Below are 25,185 nucleotides of genomic sequence, written 5' to 3'. Positions count from 1 at the left end.
CCAACTCTCAAATGTTATAGTTTGCATTCATGTTGGCTTGTGTGGTCCATGTTCAGACTGTGAGAGCCTATGTTTAGATTAACAATGGTTTTGATACAAGACTTACTGAAACTACAGTGTAAATGGTGCTCGATGAATAACAGCGGAATGGACAGAAACAGAGGAACCACTTATGCAATTCTGTCTTTTACAGATCTGCAGATTATGAGTTGACAGACAACAGAAAGTCAGCTTCCCTAAGTGAGAGAGACAAATTACTTCACTCCAGCATGTTACCCACATACAGGATACACACACATGATCTGAGAGGTTTGAATTGTGTGCCTGTGTGCGTGTGGATGAATGATAGTGCTATCAGTGTGTTTTCCTTCCTTAAACTGCAGGAAGTAACAGTGAGCCCAATCTGGTTACGCTCGAAAACATACTTGGACAAGACACACAAAAGTGAGATTTTGTGTGTTTTGTGAAGTGTTTTCAAACTGTGTGTAGGCAAATGATCCCACCTCGCAAATGTTATAGTTTGCATTCATGTTGGCTTGTGTGGTCTATGTTCAGACCGTGAGAGCCTATGTTTAGATTAACGATGGTTTTGATACAAGACTTACTGAAACTACAGTGTAAATGGTGCTCGATGAATAACAGCGGAATGGACAGAAACAGAGGAACCACTTATGCAATTCTGTCTTTTACAGATTTGCAGATTATGAGTTGACAAACAGCAGAGAGTCAGTTTACCTGAGTGAGAGAGACAAATGACTTCACTCCAGCATGTTACCCACATACAGCATACACACACATGATCTGAGAGGTTTGAATTGTGTGTGTGTGCGTGTGTGTGTGTGTGTGTGTGTGTGTGTGTGTGTGGATGAATGATAGTGCTATCATAGGCAATATGAGTGTGTGGGAGATTAATGGAACATGGCTGGTGAATGACAGCAAGGGAAATATGATCTATTACTCTCTCACTCTCTCCCTCTCTCTCTCACACACACACACGTAGTTGTAGCACATAAACCTACGGCATGTGATGGATTTAAAAAATATATATACATGTTGTCAGATTAGCAATACAGTAGAAATGGAATACAACAAATTCATAACTGGAAAACAACCACTCACAGTATTAACATTTTACTAGTGTAAATGCCTGAGTCTGCTGCCGGTGTAACACTGCAGTCTTTGCATTGCCTAATATTAAAAGTATAGAAACCAGTAATGTCACAACATGTTTTATCATTCCTTTTACTCAAGGTTTGTTTTATAGCTTATAGTTTATTATTTTGTATGTGACCCTGATGTCAGATCACCGGTGCTTCATCTATAAAAACTATAAAACTATGAAACTCAACTATAAAACAGCAGTCAGCAGGTTTCTTTTAACACCAAAGAAGTACAATGCCACCTATTGGTGTGGTGTACTGTCAGATGTGATGATCTAAGAGGAGGAGATCTGATCCTATTATTGTTCCTCTCCAGTTAGACATAAAGAGTCAGGGCTGTCAGGAGGTTTATAGTATGAAGATTTTAAGAACTGTTACAAAGGTTAAATAGAAAAGATACAAAATTATGAAACAAAATGTCATAGCAACACTGGATGAATTACTCAGAATCTGAAAAATGTTGCTGGTATGAGGCTTGAAGTACCTTGTTTGATAAGTACAGTGGGGTCAGGTAGTTTTTTTTTATTGTCTTGTCATTTTTAAGCATGAGGACTGATATGTAATTACAGCCTTCAGTCTGCTCCAATAGTGTCTGTGTGTCACAGAGTTAACACTCCCCCCTGTGTTACTTCCTATGTGATATTTTATAGAACTGTTAGTCTGTTGTTTAACTGTGAATTGAAACTATGAGCTCACATTTGTGAACTGAATCTTGATGTGGTAAATATTATAGTAACAACAATATAAACAAAGAAGTTCTACTTCGTCATAACAAGAAATAGTTCATCTGAGAAAAAATGCTTTGTAGGTGGTGGTGGAAGAAATATTGAGCAATACCATAATGTATTAATACTCCATTACAAGTAAAAGTCTTCTATTCAAATTGTTACAGTTTTAGTAAGTACAAGTGTTATCAGCAAAAATGTATCAAAAGTAAAATGCAGTATTATTACAGTATATAGTATTCAGTCATTATTGATGTGTTAGCATGTAAGCAGTATTTTAATTTAACTTTAACTACTTTATAAACTGTTGGGTAGTTTAATCTATAACAACGCAACATAATTTATGAACAGATCATACATTTTATTTGCAAAATCCTAATCTGTAAAATAACCATATCTGTCAAATGAATGTAGTGGAGTTAAAAGTACTATATTTCCATCTCAAATGTAATATGAGGTAGTCGAGTTAAGTCGATGTACCTCAAAATTGTAAAGTGTACTCACTTCCCACCACTGTCTTTCTATAGGCTCTTCTTAAATTTTCCCCAAACCAGTGGTTGATGGAGATTTTTTTTTTAAAGAAGATATTCTTATTATTTTTAACAACCCACATGGTTCTTTGATTCAAAGGCAAAGGATAACTGGAAACAGAAAATAGATGGTTGGATAGTTCTTTGAGTTACAACCCAGCATGACGGTACTCCAGTTAGTACAAAAGCTTCAACTAACATTAAAAACTCCACCAAAATGTGAATTGAAAAGACATCTGTAGTTTTCTAGCTGCTGTCTAAATTATTCAGTAATATCAGTAATATTTAAAGCACTTTTCAACATGAATTTTCACCAAATACCTGCAGGCTACTGAGAATACCTTTTTATCGGATTGTAGAATAAAACTATGTGACAAAAAACAAAATATAAAATTTGAGGCATTCTTAAAGATATAGTTGATTTGGTTAAATATTGGGAGTGTTTTTCTATGAAATGATCACCCACACTGAACCCATCCTTTTATTTATCACTACAGTATAAAATCTGTCTGAAGTTACCACATTTCACCAGTAGACGTCTCTCCAGCTCTACTCTGTGATCCCACACTGCCTCCACTTAAATACACAGATTCACTATATGGCAGGATGAGGTGGGACAGCAGCAGAGCGGGGGATAGAGTGGGAGAGAGAGGGTGAGGGCGGGGGAGGGAGGGAGGGAGGGAGAGACGGAATGGCGGTCCAAAGAGGGAAGAAAAATAGCGAAATTTAACTAATTGCCAAATATTTGCTCTACAGTGAAGTGAACTCAGACTGCTTCCATTAGTAATGAGACACATTTAGAACGCTCCGCTCCCCCCCCACCTCCCCCTGCCCCACCTCCATCCATCCCTCTCTCCTTCCCCTGTGTTCCCCTCTTCCTCTCTCTGTTCCCCCCCATCACTCTATCACCACTCCCCCCTTTCATCTGTCTTTCTCAGATATTTTCCATTAGTAATGAGTCACTTGCTTCTGTCTCCCAATATCAGTGCAGAGGAAAATGTGTGCAGAATTTTGACATTGAATTTTAAGTATGCTTTTTAGTATAAAAAGAGTAGTCAGTGATGATGATGGTGGTGGTGGTGTGTGCCTCTGATGGAAGGCATATGATAAAAGATCTTTCAGTTGGAATTTTTACATAACCACTCTCTCTGTAATGCTCTTTGTCTCTCTTCACACAACACAATGTGACACTGACGCCATCTTGCTGAATTCCACCGCCTTTACTATGTTTCTCTCTATCTTTTCCATTTTATTGCACCAGCAGTTATTAAAAGTGCATTGAGCACGTGCTGCCATTTTTCCATTTGTAGCCACCATGATATGCTGATATTCATTAAGTTGTAGTTTCTCTAAAGGCCACTAGACGCTAGGAAACAAACAAACAAACCACTACTACTGTTTAAGTAAATGGAAATCAGTTTCTTAACGTGTCTCCAGTATCTAGTCAATCTAGATTCTATTCTGATCATGATCTTCTTTTAAGCCAATAATGACGGGAAGTCCTTAAAGGGCTCAGGAAAAAATGGAAATATGGACATCTATTCCATGACAACTGAGCAAACTCCATCTGATGGTGAAGATCATTTGATAAGATTGAAAGCTTTTAAATAGACTATGTGGCGACAGTTTTCACTATGGTCAAATATTTTCCACAAGAAGTTAAAGTCAAGATTGTTTATTATACTTTTTTTGAAAGTGGGTGTTGTTAGTGGTAATGCAACATGAGGTAGTGTAGATATTGTCACTCAAAGGCCCCATTTACATTCCAGAGGGGGGGTGGTAATGCACCTGAGGCTGTTTAGCTAGCTAGCTGACAACTATGAGCGAGACAAAAGTTTGATCGTCTTCACCCATACTCTGTCACCCAAACAGATCAGTGGCTTCTATTTGATTTTAGGCTATGTACTGAAATCCCGGAGCCGCTTTTTCATCGTAATGTCAGCGGATCTTCAGCTGCCATTATCACAGGGGACTGACACTGTCCACTGTTTGCACTGAGTGCTAACTGACTCTGTTACACTTGGGAGGAGTAAAGATTACATCCTGAAGAAACGGATGCATTTACACCTTTTCAGCATCTGACTAGAATGCGTCTAAAAGCACCTCCTGAACTGGATTGAACAGGGATTACAATCTGTGTGTAATGCTTCTCGGATGCATTTACACTTAGCTTTTTTGATATATAGCTATCTGATCTGCCCATGACACATGAAGTGAGTGTAAAAGAGAACATTTGGGGCCTAAATCCAAATTTTTGCTCAGGTTAATCTTAAAAAGACGGCAGCTAACAATAGCTCAAAAACTCAAAGCGTCAGAAACCTTTGAGTGACGTCAGAGAAACCATGTTCACGTCTTTGTTTAGTCCCCGTCTGTCCTTCAGTTTGTCATTCTCTCTCAATCCCTCTTCTCCCCCTTGTCGGCTCTTTCAGTCTGTCTTACAGCCCTCCATTTTTCTTTCTAGTAAGACTCTTGTCATGGTGGCTGATGGCAGCTCTTTCTGCTCTGTCAGTTACAATAAGTGAACGTGTACTGTAGGTGTGTGTGTCTGTGTGAGTGCATGCATGCAACACAGATGCATCAATCCATTACCTTGGGTCATTGCAGGGTGAGAGCACACCCTAATTCAATCACACACACTCAGTGCATGAAATCAAGCTTTGATAACTTGTGCTAACTTAGTATAACTTGTGCTTTGTTTAAGGCTGTCATGTTGTATTCAGGCACCCTAATGTGACCCTATTAGCTTTAGGCCCGGAGGCTAGTTAGCCTGGTTAGTGAACTTATAAAAAAGTCGCCTATACACAAGAGGTGGAAATTACAAATCACTCTGCTGATTGGAAGTGTTTTGTTCAGTTCAGTTGAAAGGTGGTCACTGATTAAGCAGTTGGTTCCCTTTTTTATGCTTAAGTGATCGCATTAGAACGCAGTAAGGCAACTGCTTCTGACAGTCTCTTAAACTTTAAGTTTAGTGTGTTGCTAGTTTGAACTCTTTTGGTCAGTTCAGTATAACACTGGGCTCATCAAAGCAAGTTTATATGCTTAAAAGCTCAGGTGGCTCCTACAGCAGAAACACCACATCATGGTTGACAATGGTGACTGAACACCAGAGAGGGGAGCTCCAATGTTAAAAGTATATTCAGTTCAGCTTGAGGATTTGATGTTCCCCAGCACATCAATGGTCCTTTTATGCTCCTTTCAAACACTTATGAGAATGGGCTACTAGCCAAAAACTAAGAAAGAATACTAAATAAGAAAGAACCTTGAGCTATAACACATTAGTTTTCATGCAAGCAATGTCATGTACAGTATTTTGGAGGTTTATAAATTATAGGTATTAGCCAAGCATAAGTCATACACAAAGAATTATTTTAGAATTACTTCAGGTGAGTAACTGCGTATTCATCTGGTGTGCAGCGATCTTTAGCCGGAGACCGTCTCCAATTCAAGCTGTTATCTCTTGCTCATTTCCCTTAAATCTATACTGATCACAGAGAAGGACGTGCAGATAAAGAGAAGCAGATGAGTCAAAGACTATTTTAATCTTTGGGACAATTAAAGTGTGGATTGTGCATCCTGTATATAAAACTGAGTAATGCTAGAACCAGTAAGAGATACAGGAATTGAGAAAAGGAGAAATAAATGGGAGGGAAAGAGGAAAGCAAGCAAACGACAGGGATGAAAGAAAGACATGAGTGTGTTTAAGGATGCTGGTCGAAGCGGCCCATTTCATTTAGAATCAAGGACAAACGGTTATGAGATGCACATAAACACACTGATACACACAAATCATACAGAACATGGACTGTGCTCCATTTCCATAATCCAAAAGAAGCCCAACACACAGAGCAGCTACACACAGAAAACACTCAGCTAACAGCAATGCTTTCAGTGTGTACTGATACCTGCTTCAAGTTCCAACTGCTGCACTGTATTGTATGTGTATGTATGTGTGTGTGTGTGTCTTTATATGTGTGTATGGTGAAGTGCAAATACAGGAGCATGCTTTTTTAACAATCCCATCATACTTAATGCCTCCCATGAGGGGAGTATATGAGTTTATGTGTATATGCATCAGCTCTGATCACACACTCACATATACGCACACACATATAACGCACAATATGCTGTAACCCATGGCAGTGTGTCTTATTGTGTCAGTGGAAAGCTTTGTGCACACACAAACACACACACACCCCATTTCCTTTATTCATCCAGGTAATTACAGTGTTAAGTAATCAAGACCCCACAATTCCCATCCCGACCCTCTCTGGAGGAGTTTGTCTGTGTGATCCCATGTGTGTGTGCTTGTGCCTGTGTGTGAGAGTCCCTAGGGTGCTAGTTAAGTATAGTAAGATAGATTTGACACCCAAGGCATTCAGCAGGAGTCAGATGGGGAGAGAGTAAGACCTGTTTTTAGTCTTCCACCCCCTCCCTCTCCCGCTGTCTCTTCTTTTCTCTTCCCTTCTCTCCCAATTCTCCCACACACCCCTCACCTTCCTCCATATCTCTTAATCTGCATCTATTATTTCTCCCTTGTTCTCCATTTTATTGCCTCTTTCTGTCTCCTACCATTCCTGGGCCTGTTTATCTCTGTCCACATTCCCCAATTCTCCCAGTCCCTGGTCCTCTGCGTTACATACATATATTTCATGAGGTGGGCATTCATGCGGCCCTCTTTTCCACTGAGATTCAAGGCAACAGACAATTAATCTCCTCCGCTGGTGCTGCTTCACTATTCTCTGTTTCTCTTTGTCTCTCCAGGTTTCTGTCTTTTTCTCTGGGTCGTGGCCTCTGACTCAAACAGGCCTGTTCCCTCTGCTCATCAGATGGAAAGCAAGATACTGCAGGACTGCTGCAAATGTTTTACAAAGGGAGCTGTGCCCTTATGCATTTTTCAGAGGAATATTTTTTTTATTTTGTCTCCATCTGTGGTGCTCAGCACTCATTGCTGTGATGTTTTCTTCACAGCTCTCTCTGGATATCACCTGTCAGTAAAAAAAGACTATCCACCGCTGTCTATAGTGACATCTTTTTCTTTAAAGAAGGGCCGCTATTTTCTTTGGTTCAGCTGTTCAGCAGCTGACTGCCTAAATGTTTGAAATTGAGCTTCAGATAAGTTCTTATATCTCACACATTTCTTAATGACAGCACACAGTTGAAGTCTTAATTATCTTCAGAGTTGTTTACATCCACAAATATTTACTGAGCTATAAAAGTAGCACCAGCTCCTGAGCTGGCGGGGTATTCCTTGTTAACAGAATCATAAAGAAAGATGGAATATATCCCAGGTGGAGCAGATATGGTTTTATATTTAGCAAGCCAGAGTAGAAAATAAAGCATTGCTTTTGGGAGAATACACCGTGCAAGCTTTGAATCCAGAAACTGACTACTTGTTTATGACTGCCTGTCTGCGTGCCAGTAAAATATCTGTATATCAAGCTGTGAATCACTTTAGCTAAAATTTAATTCCCTTAATGGAACAGTTTGACATTTTGGGAAAACACACTTATTTCCTTTCTTGCCTATAGTTAGATAATATGATTGATACCACTGTCATGTCCGCACGCTAATCACGGAGCTGGAGTCAGGAGGGGTTAGTTTAGATTAGCATAAAGACAGGAACACCTCTAAAGCTCACTAACTAAAATGTATCTTGTTTGTTTAATGCATACTAAACTGTATATGTAAAAATGAGCTGTGCGCTAACTATTTCTTGGCAGCTGGGCACAATGACTTGTCATTTTTTTGTGTACAGATTAAACAAACAAGATACAATGTGCTTATTAGTGATCTTTAGAGGTTTTGGTAGGCGGATTATTTACTGTTTACTATTTGTTTAAGAATTAATTTCTCAAGTAAATCATTAAGCTTTATGGCTGATCTTTGACAGGCAACACTTTTCAGATTTAGGAGGCTACTGATCTTTTTATTCCCCAGCTGTGGATGACTTACTTGCTGGCTGTAAGAATTTAGCATATAATTCATTAACATCACTATAATGGTTTGTCAAATAATGTTTTCATTCCAGGGTTAACATGGCTTTAAAAGGTATAACATAAGCTACATACAGTAGATAATAATAACTGCCAACCTTACTGACGTAACTTTGATCTTCCCAATATAATTTGCTTATATAATTTGTACTTGCACATTAATTTCCTTAATGTGCAAGTTCATCTTTCGCAACAGAAAGTAGCTCTGGGGTGCCACAGGGCTCAGTTCTGGGCCCCTATTTAATACTTCCTGTCCGTCCTTGTAAAGCACATTTTTGTAAGCGGCTTATATAATTATATGTTTTGGCAATGATGCTGTTCTCAAATAGTACAGACAAAATAACACATTTGAACCAAATGCTGCTGGTTGCTTTAATGAGCAATTTATCTTCAAGCTGTTTGTGATTATTTGTCATTTTATGTGTCACACACCCACATTTACTGTTTGAAGAAAAGTGACAATAATGAGATGTTAAAATGATGGTTGGCTGTGTCTACATTTGATGCACTTCTTTGATTTTTCCAATTAATGGAACAAGCAAGGGGGGAATTGGGAGTGAGGGAGGGAAAGAGAAAGAGAGAGAAATCTACCTTTCTTCTGCAGTATAGCACTCCCGCTGCGCTTCCCGATGTGGTTCTCCACATAACAGGTGTAGTTAGCCAGGTCGGTCTCCTCCACAGCATCAAAGGTTAAGGATAGCTGTACCTCCTTCTCCCCCAAATGCTCCCTTAAAATCCTGGACAAACAGACAAAGAGACACAGATAATTGTCACAGATAGCAGGGCATCTTAAATGTACTCCTTTAACAACCATTTAAGGCAGAAGAGGAAAACATAAACATGTACAGTATGAGACATTAGAGGCAGCTGGGATTTTCTGTCTTACAGATTACCCTTTAAAAAACCCAAAGGGGGGAAATGGGAAGCGACAAGACAATGAAGAAGAGTGATGGGAACAGGGAGAGAAATAAATATGTGTAAATCTTAGAGACAGGGGGAGCTCCATGTCTTCCAAACTACTCCTCTAAAAGCTGTGCAAGAAGGAAGAGGATAACAGAAGAGACGGAACAACAGAAAGGAGAGGACATACGAAGGAGAGGAAAAGGGGATAGAGAGGAGAACAGACAGGGTAAGAGAAAAAGAGAAAAGGAGGGAATGTGAGGCATATAGAGATGAGGAGTCAAGTGTAGATGAAAAAGCAGGACGGAGGGAGCGAGGAGGCATGTGTACAAAACATTGGCGACAGCTGGAAAAAGCATCTCTCCTTATGGTGAGGTCATACTACTGTAAAAGCCTGCAAGAAGGAGGAGGACAGGAGGCAGAGGAGGAAGAGACTGAACTGATGTTGGGGTCACGAAGTGCCACTTTAAGCCTGGTTTAAGGTCAGATTCAGCCATAACCACTGAAATCTGAGATCAGACTGACTGTGCTGAGACAGCACATTCAGTGCATGCAGCACATACGGTCCGGCAGCATCAGACAGAAATTTCTCTCATCCCTCTTTATGTGGTTGTAAACCGAAAACCTAAATAATTGAATCGATTTTAGTGTAGTTACTGTTGCCACGCCTGTCAAGCCTTCTGTTCTAGCACTACATGTATGCACTATACAATGATAATGGTGGCAGATATACCACTTGTAATTTGTGGTAATTTAGGAAACAATGCATCATTTAATTCAGTCACAAGTAAACAAAGGCAGGTTTCTCATTTTTAGGCAGTAAACTTGATTTCACAGGCTGAAATGAAACTGGAAGGTTTTCTTAGCTGCCTTTTAATGTTTCTGGCTGACTCGAATGAAAATGAGCATGCATGTAGAAAACATGGATCAGTTATTGGACAAACAACACATTGGCTAGATTTATGCTTTTGAAATTATTTGAGAATGAGTCCAAACTGGTTAGTTTAGCAAAGTCATCTTGGGTAAACTTCCCCAAATCCAAAAACGAGCAGAACAAAACCACTAACATTACTCTAAACTACATGTTACTGACATGGCGGTTAGTAACATTAGCATCCAGGACTGGCGTCACACAGACCCCCACACAGTGAACGTGTCAGTCCTTAATGGGACCTTTTCTAACATAACCACTGTAGGTACCTAGTTAGCCAGACATGCTCATGTAAGCAGTTTACATCAAAGTAGACAAACACTATTCAATTCAGCCCTCACACATTTGCTCTTTTTTGGAAAGGCAATAAGAAAAAACACAACCCCTCAAACTCTTTAGATAGTGAGTGTCACTCTTACTAGCACCCCATGCACTCCACTTTCACATGTTGAAAAACCCAAACTTGACAGGCCTGCCATCCCTAGTTACAGTTGCTCAGCAATGACTGAACAATTGCTGTATTGGGGGGGTTTAGCAAATGCTCAATTACAATGTGAATGTCACAGTTGACTATTTCATTTACCCCATACCCACCGCTTTTAACAGAATATCTCCAGGTGTTCATAGGGGAAGATTCATAAAGGGAGATTCTTTTAAAAGCTAATGTCTTTGTGAAGAGTCACATCCTAATGCTCGAGTAATCGCAGCTTGAACTGCAGAGCAAATTTTCTTACACTGGGACAGAACCAGAGAAAATGAGTGAGAGAACGTGTGACCTAGGACATATCTGGACAGGCTTGTGCTACATGGCAGTGGTTGAAATATAGGAAACATGGCACAGACGGGGTATAAAACCAATCCCAAGCAAAAATTGCAGTTAACACACCACATGCCAAATATGAGAATTGAATTTACTGTATATGTTTCAACAGGTATTGTTGCATAAGCTCTTGTAAAGAATGGCTTTCAAATAAGCCTGTTCCACAAAGACCATGTAACTTTAAGCATGGAAAACTTATCTAATAAAACCTAGCACAAGGATTACATTTTCAATTTGCATGATGAAGTGGCTGAATTAAAAGTGAATGAAAACCCTGAGCAGTTTAAATTGCCTTGCTCACACAAATCCATTTTTTTTTTCAATATCATGGTAAAGCAGCCCGTAGAGAAACCTGCTCAGTGAATGTGCATGGTGAAGTCAGAGCAATAGCCTCTGGAAGTCTGAATATATTTGGTCAAAGAAACTTACAATTTATTTAAAAAAAATAACATAAAGTAGTGAAGAAAGCATAAAATGATAAAAAGCTAAACTGAAACAAAAGAAGGGAGGTAGAAGTACTCCTGGTCTCCATTAGCTGAGTTCAGTGTGGCTGAGGTCAGCTGTGTTATGGTGTGGTTTGGTGTGAATCCCCAGTGATTGGCCCGACCAAAACCAGCAGACAGCAGGATTCTGGAAATAATGAGCACATCCTGGGCAGATTCAACTTAAGTGTCAGAAACCACACAGACCAAAGAGTTCAATAGTTGTTTTCCTCTTTACAGAATGTTCTGATTTGACTCAGCTCTGGCTTACAGTAGTCCACACTTCCTTGGCTCTAAAGACAGGAATTGAACCAGACCAGAGGTGGCTCGGTCCAACCATGGCAAGAGGAGGCATTTCCTACAGTATCTGTCACTTAAGGCTTTTAGCAATGGTGATCCCTATGGGAACTTAACCCCAAACCTCTCAATATTAATGCTTTTCTCTATTGTATCAGCAGAAAAGCAGAAAACAACATGGTAATTTGAATGAATTCAACAGGATTATTATGATGATTGTTAATATTACAGAAAGTTAAAAATGTTGACAATTTCTAAAGAAATGCATCAAATGCCAGAGATCACTATACTGTATGTATGTTTCCTGCCCTTTATGGCTCTCGTCTTTGTGTCAGTGTGTGTTTTTGTGTGTGTGTTTGTGTGTGAATCACTCCAATGTCTACCAGGACAGAGCATTAGAGGTCCCCGTCAAAAGCAGTGACTTGCTAAAATCCTCAATTAAAAACATATCACTTCCTCCCTTCCTTTTTCTCACCTTCCTACAAATAAACTCTCTCCATAGACCCCCCTCCACCTCCACCCCTTTTAGACCTCTTTCTTTCTCCTCTTACCTCCCTCCATCTTTCGCCTGCATTTTTAACTTGACATCTGCAGGAGACCATTCACTTCCTGTTTCCAACCACAAGTTGGGTCATTCAAAACATAACATTGTGGTTGTATAACTTTAAGGAAGTATAAACCACATTTCAAGTGATCATTTTAACCCAAACCATGATCTTTCCCTGATCCTAACCATGTGGTTTTTGTGCCCAAACCTAACCAGACCGAAACCACAGCGTTGTCACTTCATGATTATTTTTTAACAGTGATTTGTAACAGTTTTGGAAAGCGGCATATTAAAGTCCTATGGGTCGTTTCGGAGTGCATCACTATGGCCATAGATGGTGTAAATGTAACTATAGGCTGATTTTTGCCAGCTGAAATTTTAGACCTATGCTGTTGTTTAATTATGAGGATGTGTTGGATATTAAACAGATGCTTTCCAACTCAGGGTCACACCTTACTAACTAATGTGATTAAAGAACACAACTAAAAAGGGATTCTGTTTTGAGATGTTACATTATAAAATAAAAGTCACACTTGTTAATTATTTTAAATATGGCTTTGGATCGGTTTAGATTCTTGCCAATGACCGCCTCCTCCTCCTCTGCTCCGACTCTGGTAATCCTAATATCCTCATTGCCCCTAAATCCACTGCTGCTTTTGAAACTGCTCCCTTCTTCTCTCCTGCCAGGAAAACTGACTTCAGCATCACAGACGGGACAACAGTTCATCAGCATTAACAACTGCACCTGTGCCACTTTTCCTCTGCCCCGAGGTGTCCCTCAGGGTTCAGTGCTTGGTCCTCTTCTGTTCTGTAACAAAACTGCCTTTTTCCTTTTGAAAAACATCCTGCTCTGTTCATCCATGCCTTCATCACATCCAGATTTGACAACTGCAATAATATTTTTTACAGTATATCCTACAAAGCCTCTAATAAACTTCAAAATATCCAGGAGTCGGGTGCTCCCATGCTCACTCACTCCTGCTCATTTACCACTCCTGCCCTAAAATACCTCGACTGGCTCCCTGTCCCACAACAGATTTAATTCATTCACCCTCTCATCACACAGACAGCGCTCCCTAACCAGGCCTCCCTCCTACCTCACAACCTTCTTCACAGCCTCCTTTCCTCTGATGCCAACCTCCTGTCCTGGGCACCTGACCTACAGAGATAGGGCCTTCCCTATAACACCCCCTCCCTCTGGAGATACCTTCCCAAACACACTTCTGCCCCGATCGTGCTATGTTTAAAAAATCTCTTAAAGCTCACCTTTTAAAGTCTCAGTGAAACGGAAATTAGAGCGTCTTTAGCTTCAGTCATGAAACAGAATATGTGGGCAGGGTTTAGTTACGAGAGGGATTTAAATCAAATCCTACAGATGCAATCGTACTGCCCAAAAGGAGGCGTGAATGCAGCGTGATACGGAGCTGCAGAGGACTGTTAGCCTCTACTCAGACCTTTTTCACTCATGTTGTTAGATGACACAGAGACACAGGATAACTTGGAAAATGTATTTTTCATTTCCCCGTGTCTTTAATTTTGTGTGGCACTGTACACAACTATTCAACGCTTTTATTATGTTTTAGTTTTCTGTGTTTTGTGTTACCTTATTTTAATATAAAGTGTTTCTAAGTAGAAAAGACCTATAAATAATATATATATATAATTAATGTGAATTTGACCATTCAGTACCAGTCACACCTTCCCATCCTCTGTGAGAGTGTGTCCAAACTTTTGACTGGTACTGTCTGTATTCATGCAAAAAGTATCTTTTCTCTTCTGTTTAAACAGCTCTTTGATGTAACATTTAAGCAAGTACAACCCTAGAGAAAACTAACACTGATAATATTTCAAAAAGAGGAGACATTAGCAACTAATAATCTTCATTGATATTGACTTAACTTCTGGTTTTAAAAAATCATTAAAACAGTGAGGCTGTGACAGCAGTTGGATCAGACAGCTGACGTGAATTTCAAGCAGGTGAGGAAGCCTCTCCACACTGTTAGACATATGGGCCAGAGCTGCTTTTAAGTGAAAATATGAAGGAAGCAGTGGCCCAAGTGGAAATATTGTAATTACGAATTCATTGCACATGAACGAACCATGAACCATGAGAGCTGAGTTGCAGAAATATTGAGTAATTGGACAGCACTGCAGTTGTGCTAGCAACTAACAGTAAAAGTGCTGACACTACTCATACTCTACTTACACATACTCATTTTGACCAAAGACACTTGCATTTATGACAAGTTGCATTTACATCTTCCAAAGACAGATGTAGTGTTTCAAGAGGAGAGACCTCAGAGGTTAAGTGTGGAGAAACTTTACGTCTGTCACATATAATCACAGGTGGTTGCTCTCTCTAGGTACTGTAGTAATAATGAGGTGAGAGTGTCAACAGTTCTCTCACATACTTCAAGGGAACAAGCCTGGCTAATAACATATAGTCACATTATCATGGAGGCCGTGAGATTGTATTGGACACTATGCAAACAGACAAGGACACAAAGTCCACTTGCCAGTGCTGTAGCAGTAAGGATGGTGGCAGCTGAACGTGGACAGATTAATGTGCACCACAGCAGGAGTCTGTCTCCGCTAGCGTGATTGTTGAATTTAGAACAGCAGTGTGATTGGATCAGAGGTGGCCAGAGGACTGGACTGAAAGATGGAGAACTCATCAGGCAAAGGTTAATTTATTACCGGGGGACATGATTAATTTCAAGTTTAAGTAATCACACTAATGCAAACTACTGCTCTCTTTATCTACAACAGTGTTTTCCCGGGAGTGAACATTTTCTGAGGCCACTAAGGGGCTTAGCAGTTTCAGACACCATCCTTAAAGTAAAGAACCCGGGTCAGTGAGCAGCCCTCCTGCTTAAGCGTCCTTGAGCAAGACACTCAAGCCCTCTCAGCATCAGAGCTACTGTTGTGTAGCTGACCCTGACCTCTCACCTTCCTGTGGAGGGAGGAGAGGAGAAGCAAAAGATTTTCCCTTCAGGGTGGAATAAACATTCTCATTATTATTGGTGGAGTGAGTTGATGACATAAAATGTGACAGAGAGAACATTTTGTCCAGAGTTTAATTTAAAGATGTTTAACAATATTAAGGGCTGGGACTATTTGCTGGTTGGGGGGAAGCAGTTGGTGCTGAGGGTAAAAATCACAAGACAACAGCATGCAGCTGTATCTTTTAATGCTGTAATGCTATTATTTATACTTTTTGTTTGTTTGGACAGGATTCTGTTTCAGGAATGAATGGAGGAATTTTTGTTCAAAAGTGAGTCAGACAATAACATGGAAAGAGAAAAGTGAAAAAGCAGAATGTAGATGGGGCATCCATTGACTCCAAATTCTGTCCAGACTCCAAACTGCAGCTGTGAATTTGAAAACTAAACTGGGCTTTTCACTTTAATACCATGAAGTCACTCTTAACAAGTAGTCACTTTAAAAGTAATGATGAAATTAGGACATGAAGTTAAACAAACTTTTGATTTAGTAATACTTTGTGATTTCATCTTTAAATATACTATTTGTTGTTTTCAGGGATGACATTTACAAAGCCCAGGAGGTGAAGCATTAGATTTTTTAAATCTTTCCCTTGAATTAATCTCTCTCACCCTCATATGAACAACTTCTGAACTCCAATGCGGTTGCTAAGAAAGGTGTAAAAGTGCAGTAAAACTTATATACACAGGAAGCACTCCTTCATGTGGTTAAGTCTCTGCTGTCTTAGCTATGATAAAGATAAACTATGGTTTATTACAATTTAGGTAGAATTGCTAAGAATAGGTCCAAAGGGGCAACAACGACTGATCAGAAAAAACAAATCCACAGGTTAGTCACATTTATTTGGAGGACAAAAAGAAGGCCGACTGTGAAATCACAACCCAAACTGTTGTGCAACCTCTTGATAAGTACAATGTTATAATACAATAATTAAATAAAACCCACGTTGTAGTAAACCATAGTTCTTTAAGGTGTAATGCTAGCATATGTTGCTTTCTGATTTAGCAGCTGTAGTGGTTGAGACAGTCCATGAATGCGCAGTGCATTTTGTTCAGTGATTCTGCAGCATTTAAAGTCAGATAGATTCATGTGCTCTAATCTTATATACATACATATATATCTACATACATCTTTACCACCCCACACAGAATCACTAGTACACTCATTACAGAACAGACTACCACCAAATGTGTTGCATGTTCTTTATGGTTGTTTTGTCCAGGAAAGCCTTGCTGTGCACCCTGTGATACATCAACTGATGAAATATCATCTAAGATTTTAAACATATCCAAATTTTATAAAGTCCTGCAAAGCATCTTTGTAGGCAGAGTAAAAAAAAAAAGAGTGGACAGTCTGACAACAGCAGAATCATACGAGCGTGTGTGCGAGCGCATTTGTGTTTGATAGTGTGAGATTGTGAGTGTTCTGATGGTTTCCATGGTGATATGGCAGGTTGTTCTAATGATATTTGATGCCCCGCAGACAATCAGGCTTTTCCCAATAGAGCCCCGTGTAATTGGTCCCAATAGGGGAGAAAATGAATTCAATTTAACTTTATTATTAGTATTCATAATTTTTTAGGAAAGTTGAGAGGAAATCTGTCAGGGAACCCTCAATGAGTCATAAATCATAAGAGGGCAAATTAGATACTGACAGTGTGAGGAGTGCAGCTGGAGTCTTCTCAGAAATTAATTAACAATAGAATCCTGTAAACTTCAAAAGGTTTCATTACAGTGTGTTACAGAAGTGGTGCATCTCAGAAAATGCAATGAGACAATAATAACACTCTGATACAATGAGGTGTAAAATTACTATAAATGTATGGGTATTTGAGATCCACAGTTAACTTTGTTATACTTTCAATTACCTGCAATTATTATTTTTTGAGTGTACTTACCTGACTTCACTTTCTTTAATGTGTCCTGCAAGTTCTTCAACAAACTTCTCTCCTTTCATCCAGTAGATGATTGGTCTTCTGTTTTCTCCGCTGTAGCCAAAAAACGCCTTGCAGTCCAGACTGAGTGGCATACCTGTAACACACAACACAACACTCTTACAATACAGACAAAACTATACAGACTATACAGACAGAAAAAGCAGCTGAAACATGACTGCAGTCCAGCTGAGGGGAAAACACTCAATAAAGACAACAACATGGTTTTACTGAAACTGGCACACTATGAAACACTGTGTTATTCCACTTGGAGCAAAAGAAGAGGGTCAAAAAGCATTATGGTGAAACTAATATCTCATTTCTGCTTAGAGGCTTGAAGGTGATGGTGGGAAGTCTACGTTTCCACTGTAGGTGTGCAGCAGGGTGCCTGCTTGGAGACCATTGAATTGGAAAACTGAAGTGATTAAATGGTTCAACAGACAATCCTCCTGGTGGCAGATATACCAGTTTAAAGAGGGGAGATGAAAGGGTTTGAGAGCTCATGACTGAAAATATTGCCCTGTGTCCAAAACTGCTATTTATCATGTAAGAGTCATCTAATTAAATTGGTGTGCAACTGTAACAGTCAGATCACCCCCCAATGTGACAAATGAAATACCATTCACCCTCATTGGATTGGGATAGCAATAGAAATCTCAGCAACAATCTCTGCAAATAAAACCAAAACTTTATGGCTATGGTGATAATTTACATATCTACTAGTATGGCGATGTCATATAAAACGGGTGACTTTAGGGGTGATTCAAGTTTGAATGGTTTTTTACCATGTTTCAACTCTGCTGACACCTCAGACAGTGAGGTCAACACAGGTGTGTTTCATCAGCTGTCAAAGCAAAAGGCCAGTGACATCACTGATTGGGGTGTGGCCAGATGTAGGCTACAACATGACAAATGTTTCAATACCAAGGCACATGTTTGATGTGTCGCGGTTGTGTGGAAGCATATTTATTTTAGGTATTGTGAACAGAGGCGAAGACACGTTTGCGCAAGCTGAAAATGTTTCAACTTGAGCAAACATTTGGTGCTTATCCCAGGGCTTTATGCATCTACTTGATCAACTTAGACAAGAGGAAAAAACACAGAAACTGAAATAAAGTTCAGAGCTCTGAAATCAGTCAAAGGCTGAGCAACTACGCAAACACACACACTCTCACACATAAAGTATGTACATACATCGCTAGTTAACTACAGCCAACATCTGTACAGCCCGTACATTAGCTTTCTGGAACAAATAAGCACTGAACGGTCCAGTGGTCAAATTTAGATGAGTACCTTAAGGCACAAATTCACTGCATACACATTCAATAGTGCTGCTGTAGAGAGAGTCAAAATACTAGTCACACACAAATAAACTTGAACATACACATGGGTGTGCATAGTGTCTCCACACTCCTTCTCACACACACACTTTTGTAAGACCTTGAAACCACCACTCTGTGATTACAGCTATCAATGGTGATGATGGAGTATTAATGAGCATTTTTAATGAGCACTACCTCGTTAGGCAGTCAATTAGCAGATAATTATGATAGGCCTCAGTATTATCATAATGATAGCTCTATCAGCACAGTCAAGAACCAACATTGAATGCTAACGTTGTGTGTGTGTGTGTGTGTGTGTGTGTGTGTGTGTGTCTATGTCTGTATGTTTGCTGTCAGACAAACACTTGACTGAATGTTAACGTTACATTTGAGGTATTTATAGTAGCAGGGTGTAGGAAATACAGGTTGTTCTGTAAAAGTTTTGTGCTTTTGGATAAACCTACCAAATGTTTAGAACAACAAAGGTAAAAAAGGTTTCACAAACTGACTATAGGGTGAATAAATATTGTGTTTAATCAATTGGTCATGGCAAAATGAAAGTGTTTTCATATGAAAATGTCAGATGATTGCTTTATGTTTGCATCAGTCATCCTGATTGATGGAAAAAAAGGGAGAAGAGAGAGAAGACTATGAACTGTCTGTCTCTCAAAATGAGCCGAGTGATGAAGTGTTGTGTGTGTGTGTGTTGGTGTGCTCTCGTGGTGTGTTTGCATGACTTTGTGCTGAGACATGCAGCATCCTGTAAAACACACACATAAACACACACCACAGGAACCGGTTAAAAATAAAAATCTGGATGAGAGTGAAATTAGTTTAGCTTGACTGTGTGTGTATCCTTGTGTGTGTGTGTGTGTGTGTGTGTGTGTGTGTGTGTGTGTATGTGTGTGTGTGTGGATGAGGGTGTGTGTATGTGTGTGTATGTGGATGAACGTGTGTGTGTGTGTGTGTGTGTGTGGATGAAGGTGTGTGTATGTGTGCTCTGCAGTAATTGATTAGCACCCTGAGGGCCTGTTTGTGTTCTCAGCATGTTGTGGTGTTTAAAATCATCAACTTTATTTGCACTTGTGTGGCATGAGAGTGTGTGCAGGTTGTGCATGGTGTGGGTGTGGGTGTGTTTGTGTATGTGTGTGTGTGTGTGTGTGTGTGTGTGTGTAGTAGCAATCAGAACTATGAGCCCTAAAATCCAGTCTGCATTTAATACAGCCGAGTCGAGTCATCATTGGTTTTTGTGGCTAAAGCAGCAGGGTGTGTATAAGAACTTGAATGAAAGGTCGGTGTTGTGTTGTCATTAGAATCACAGAGAGACTTTGTAAAAAAAAAAAAAAGATTGATGGGAACTTTATCAAGTTGGTGCGTCGTCAGTTCACACTGCTGCTCACTGTGATCACACCTAGACATTAATTCCTTTGGTGTGAAGTCATACTAGAAGAACTCTCTCTGCCCAGTCACATGTGACTTTGTAAACAAAAGTCACATGACTTACGATTCAAAACCTTTGTAACTTCAGTTCAGCCCGACACACTTGTCCATGCTCTTTAAAGTAGCTTCTCTGGTGTTCCTAACACGTAGATGCACATAAAGAAGCCGCTGAACGTGAGCATCAGCACAGACTGTGGTTTGCCCTTGGTTCATTTTTTAATGCTGCTATCCGAGCATGAGGAACTTCTGGTTATCAGACATCAACATCTGTTTCTTTCTGCCTGTAAAAAGCCTTGTGTTTTGAGGTCATTTTCTGTCACTGGCAGACTACTTTCTCTCTGCAGAAAATCTCACTGAATTTTTCTATGTTTGATTTTTACTCACCAGATAAAATTAATCAAATGAAAAGGAAACAATTCTTCATATTTCAAATAAAGCACTTCAATCAAGACTGGCATGAATGTGTTTCTATTTCGAGTAGTGCATCTATTGTGACGTTTCTAGTGTTGAACTCCAATTCAGTTTGTTAAAACACTGCTGATTTAGGTAAATCTTCTTTACTCAGAGTGATGAACCCACAGAGAATTATCTGATTTTGCAGTCTGAACAGTAGTGATATAGTTAAAGTGACTGCAGTGTTCATACTGGTTGGGGGGCAAGTAGTGAGTTTGAGGGAAGTTTGAGGCCAGAGAAATGTTACAGGGGAAACCAGAGAGAGGCGGAGTTTATCAATCTCACAGGCTCAGGGAAAAAACTGTTCCTGAGCCTGGTGGTTCTGGTCTTGATGCTGCTTAGTCTCCTTCCTGATAGTAGGTGGACAAACAGTCCATGTGCAGGGTGGGTGGAGTCCTTCATAATACAGGAAGCCTTTTTCCTGCACCTGCTGGTCTAAATGTCACTGATGGCGGCCAGACTGTTTCTGATGAACTTCTATGAAGTCTTTACCATCCACTGCAGTCTACTGGCAGCAGATCAGTTGCCACACAGTGATGCAGGATCTGAGGATGCTCACCTCCACACATCTTTAGAAGGAAGCGAGGAGCAGAGTGCCAAGTCCAGCCCTCTCCAGCCTGCTCAGAAGTAGAGGTGTTGGTGGGCCTTCTTCACTGTACTGGCTGTATTAATGCTCCAGGTGAGATGTGTTGTCTGAGATGTGCACCCCCAGGAATTTAAAACTGGTGACCATCTTTACAGATGCTCCTCCAATGAGGCAGTGTGTACAGTAGGGGGCTCAGGACACATCCCTGGGGGGCACCAGTGTTGAGAATGAAGAGGGAGGATGTGACATTGTGAATTCTGACAGACCAGAGCCTCTTTGTTAGAGACCAGCACCCAGTTACACAGAGATGAACTGAGTCCAAGAAGTGACAGTTTGTTTATCAGGGTATGCGGTATGATGGTATCGAATGCAGAACTGAAGTCCAGGAAGAACAGCCTGGCATAAGAGTCCTTGCTATCCAGGTGAGTGAAGGCCAGGTGAACCACATCTGCAGTGGAGGGATTCTGTATGTATGTATGTGTACTGGTGGGGGTAAAGTGTGACAGGGATAGTCTTCTTCATATGTGACATGACCAGCCCTCAAAACACTTCATGACTATAAGGTTAAGTGCTACTGAACAATAGTCATTCAGGCATGACACTGTGGAGCTCTTTGGTATGGTGGCAGTCTTCAGAAATGTTGGGACAATGGCCTGGGAAAGTGATGCACTCAACTCTTTTCAGTATAAAACCTCTGATAAACCCACTGTATGCTACCTGCCCAGCACCAAATGGCAGATAGACAAAGTTAGTGACTAGTTTGTGAACATAGTGGAGCATTTAGCAGCTAATGAGCTAAATATTTCTCTGTTTTGTTTAAAAACCCAGAAACTTTAACTAGGACATCCATGTATCAGCACATTTTCTTCCAAGTGTATAAAACAAAAACCATGTGTGTAAAATCAACTTGCAACTCAAATGGTAAAGACAGTTGGCAGTTGACATGTAAAGAACAAAAAAACAAGCCCCTATCCAACAATGTAAGTACCTGAGCACAATCATTTCCATCAACTCTTGCGATGGCAAGATTGCAAATTCCTGAAGGAAGTGATCAGCGGTGGCTGTGATGTTTCACATACATGAACAGTGAGAGGAGGGGACAGAGAAAGTTAGGGAATTCACACAGAAAGTCTTCCTTACTTCTTCTGTTCAACTTCTGTAGCTACCATCATTAGTCTTTTTCACTTGTCACTCTTTGGGTTTCCCTGTTCTCTCCTTGCTTTTCACTTTTCAACACTAAAATAGATTCTTTCTCACCTCTCCATGTCTACCTGTCTTCTCTCTATCTCCATGCCACCTTTTCTCTCTTTTTTTGTGTGTCAGAATTTTTTTTTCTTGCTATTATTCCCTCTCCTAAGTCTGTTTCTCCTTGTTTCCCATTCGCCTATCACTCTCTTTTTTCTTTTTTTTTCTGCCTTGCTCCTATCTCTGTCTGTAAAGAAACCTTTCACTGGGAGTGTTTCAATATGGAAACATGTCTGTCTCTGGACATATGGATATGTAAGCTAGGTTTTTAATGGGACCAGTAAACCCAGGTCATAGCAATGGTGGGTGAGTGTTTTTCTTCTTGTCCATCTTAAAATGACATATTGAAAAGTGTCATCAAGGGGGTAGAAAGTAAAATAATAAAATGACTTTTGATATGGCAACAGGTAATGAGGAACAAATTCAACACTTCCTGTATGTGTCACCCCTTTATTGTCAAAGAAAGGAAAGAAAAAAAGAAAAGAGCAGATGACAGTCAGGTGGATGATTGTAGGAGAGAATCAGGACAAACCTTACTGAGGGAAACGAATCACTAAAACTGTTTTTTACACACACACACACACACACACACACACACACACACACACACACACACACACACACGCAGAGAATCCTACATCAGCTGACTTGACAGCTGTGAAAAGAAGGACCAAGTTAATAAGCCTTGGAATTATAGACTATATATATATATATATATATATATACATATACTATATAGACCGTGATAATTTTTATATTTCATGTCATCTTTGATTCCGCCCCTTCATTAAACCTTGGCCTACTTATCAGCAAGATTAACGTTAAATAAAGGTTATTGAATTGAATTGAATTGTCTCTTTTCCCCAGAAATCCAGCGGTGTCAGGGGAGCAGCGGAACCATGCAGTGTGTTCTAGTAGAGATGGATAAGTTTTAATTAGCTTGTTGGATCAAACCCTATGAAGCCTTTTACATACCGATTCCATTCAGAGTAGTTAAAAGACAGACAAGAGTTATTAATTTAGCAGTGAGTACAATGTGAGGTTTTTGACTTGCTTTGGGGAGGACAGCGGAGTTCATGGAAGAGGTGCACAAGGCTTGACGAGAGAAGGACAAGAGCGTGAAATTATAAAAAAGTAAGACCTAAAAGGAGGATAAGCCTCCGTTTCCTTGCTGAGAGATGGTTGATTTTGGAGGCCAACTGAGTGAGCCAATGCAGTATAGCATGGGGAATCAGAGTGTAACATGATTAGGGCCAGCTGACATTGTTTATTTGGCGATTAGCAAACAGTATTAGTAGCCTTTCTGCAAATCTGTTGTTTCCAAAAGGCTAAGTTACACAACTGCCAACTGTCGATCAACCTCAGTAAGTCTATTCATTGTTTTTTGTTTTGCCGTAGGGGTGCAGACATGATTCCAGTAGTGATTGTATTCTGATCATTGACTCAATATTGTTTCTGTGAGAAAAGTGATTTCCTTACAAAATACATCTTTGCATATCAACATCACTGACAGGAACGTTGGTCAGTCCTCCACTTTGGTCCAGATTTAAAAATCTCAACAACTATTGGATGGAATTGTCATGAAAACATACAATCATTCATGACTTCAGATGAAGAATTTGAATGACTTTGTGATCCTCTGACTTTTCCTCTAGTGCCACCCTGAGGTTCACATTTATGACTTTGAGTGAAATGTCTCAACAACTGTTGGATGTATAATCATGAGATTTGGTACAAATATTCAAGTTTCTCTCAGGAGATGCTAAATCATCATGATAGCATTGACTTTGTTAGTATGTTAGCATGCTGACGTTAGCATTTAGCTCAAAGCACCGCTGTGCCTAAATGCAGCCTCACAGAGCTGTTACCTTGGCTGTAGACTGTTCAATAAAATAGCAATAAGCCCCCATGAATAATTCTAGTGGTTGGTTCAGCTTATTTTTTCCTTCCTAAAATAGCAACTGTCCTCTTTGAAGAGGAGTGGCTTTTCTGTTAAAACAAACAAACAAACAAAAAAAAAACAAACAAACACAAAAACGTCCAAAACAGTATCATCAGACTTGGTGGATGTTGGTGAAGCTGTAGTTACAGCCTCAGTGTTTGGGTATCTGACACAGTATTGGTGGAACAGGATATGTTCTCATCACATAACAGGCAGGCAGCTGACATACAGAAAGCTGAATGTTGTGGTATATGAGGCCTCTGTCTCTCTGTCCACCCTCTGTATGCTGCTCTTTTCATGCCCATCTGTTGTTGCAGCAAATAACGTAGCCACTTTTGACAGCTAGCTGCAGACAAGGCTTGCATAAACACATTGTTTTTAATTCTGGCAGCAGCATGCTCCAGTGACATGAACTTAAGCAACGCACTGATCCTTTCCACTTAAATCTTGCTTGTCTACTGCAGAGTTAAAAAACCTTCTACAAGAACTGCTCACGGCTGGAAAAGCACTATTGGTCCTAATCAGTGCAGACAGCTCCTCTAGAGCCTGAGTGTATTCAGACTTTAATTGAGGGGCACCAATTATCAAATCTCGCTTAAAGCTCTTGTCACATACCAGCAGTTTCAGCCTGAAGGTCTGGACCTTCAGGGGCTCACTAGATACATTTGGGAGGTACAGTAGTAAAATGATTTTATAACAGGAAGAACATGTTTGTTAGACAAGTTGTTTATTTGTCAATGCATATTACATGTAGGTAAAAGCTGATTCTCATCTCAAGTCACAGGAAGGTTGTTGCCAGCAATCTGCAGTATACAATTACATCAAATAATCTAGATTACAATTATGAATAAGTGATAATAATAAACATTCAGGCTC

The 25,185-nt window shown here is 39.9% G+C and overlaps 1 protein-coding gene across 2 annotated transcripts in view; it reads right to left on the bottom strand.

The window, feature by feature from the left end:
• The window catches only part of il1rapl2 (interleukin 1 receptor accessory protein-like 2), a 168,867-nt gene that overhangs the window by 19,339 nt on the left and 124,343 nt on the right, over window positions 1-25,185 (bottom strand). For both annotated transcript variants that reach the window (XM_067598599.1, XM_067598600.1), the window contains exons 6-7: window positions 17,286-17,418; window positions 9,000-9,145 (exon numbers count right to left, since the gene is read on the bottom strand). In XM_067598599.1, coding sequence (XP_067454700.1) covers window positions 9,000-9,145; window positions 17,286-17,418 — 279 coding nt within the window. The remainder of the gene's footprint in view (window positions 1-8,999; window positions 9,146-17,285; window positions 17,419-25,185) is intronic.

Source organism: Thunnus thynnus, chromosome 9 (assembly GCF_963924715.1).
Source record: "Thunnus thynnus chromosome 9, fThuThy2.1, whole genome shotgun sequence".
NCBI lineage: Eukaryota > Metazoa > Chordata > Actinopteri > Scombriformes > Scombridae > Thunnus > Thunnus thynnus.
The sequence above is the reverse complement of the archived record's forward strand: the minus strand, read 5'-3'. Positions and strand labels throughout refer to the sequence as shown.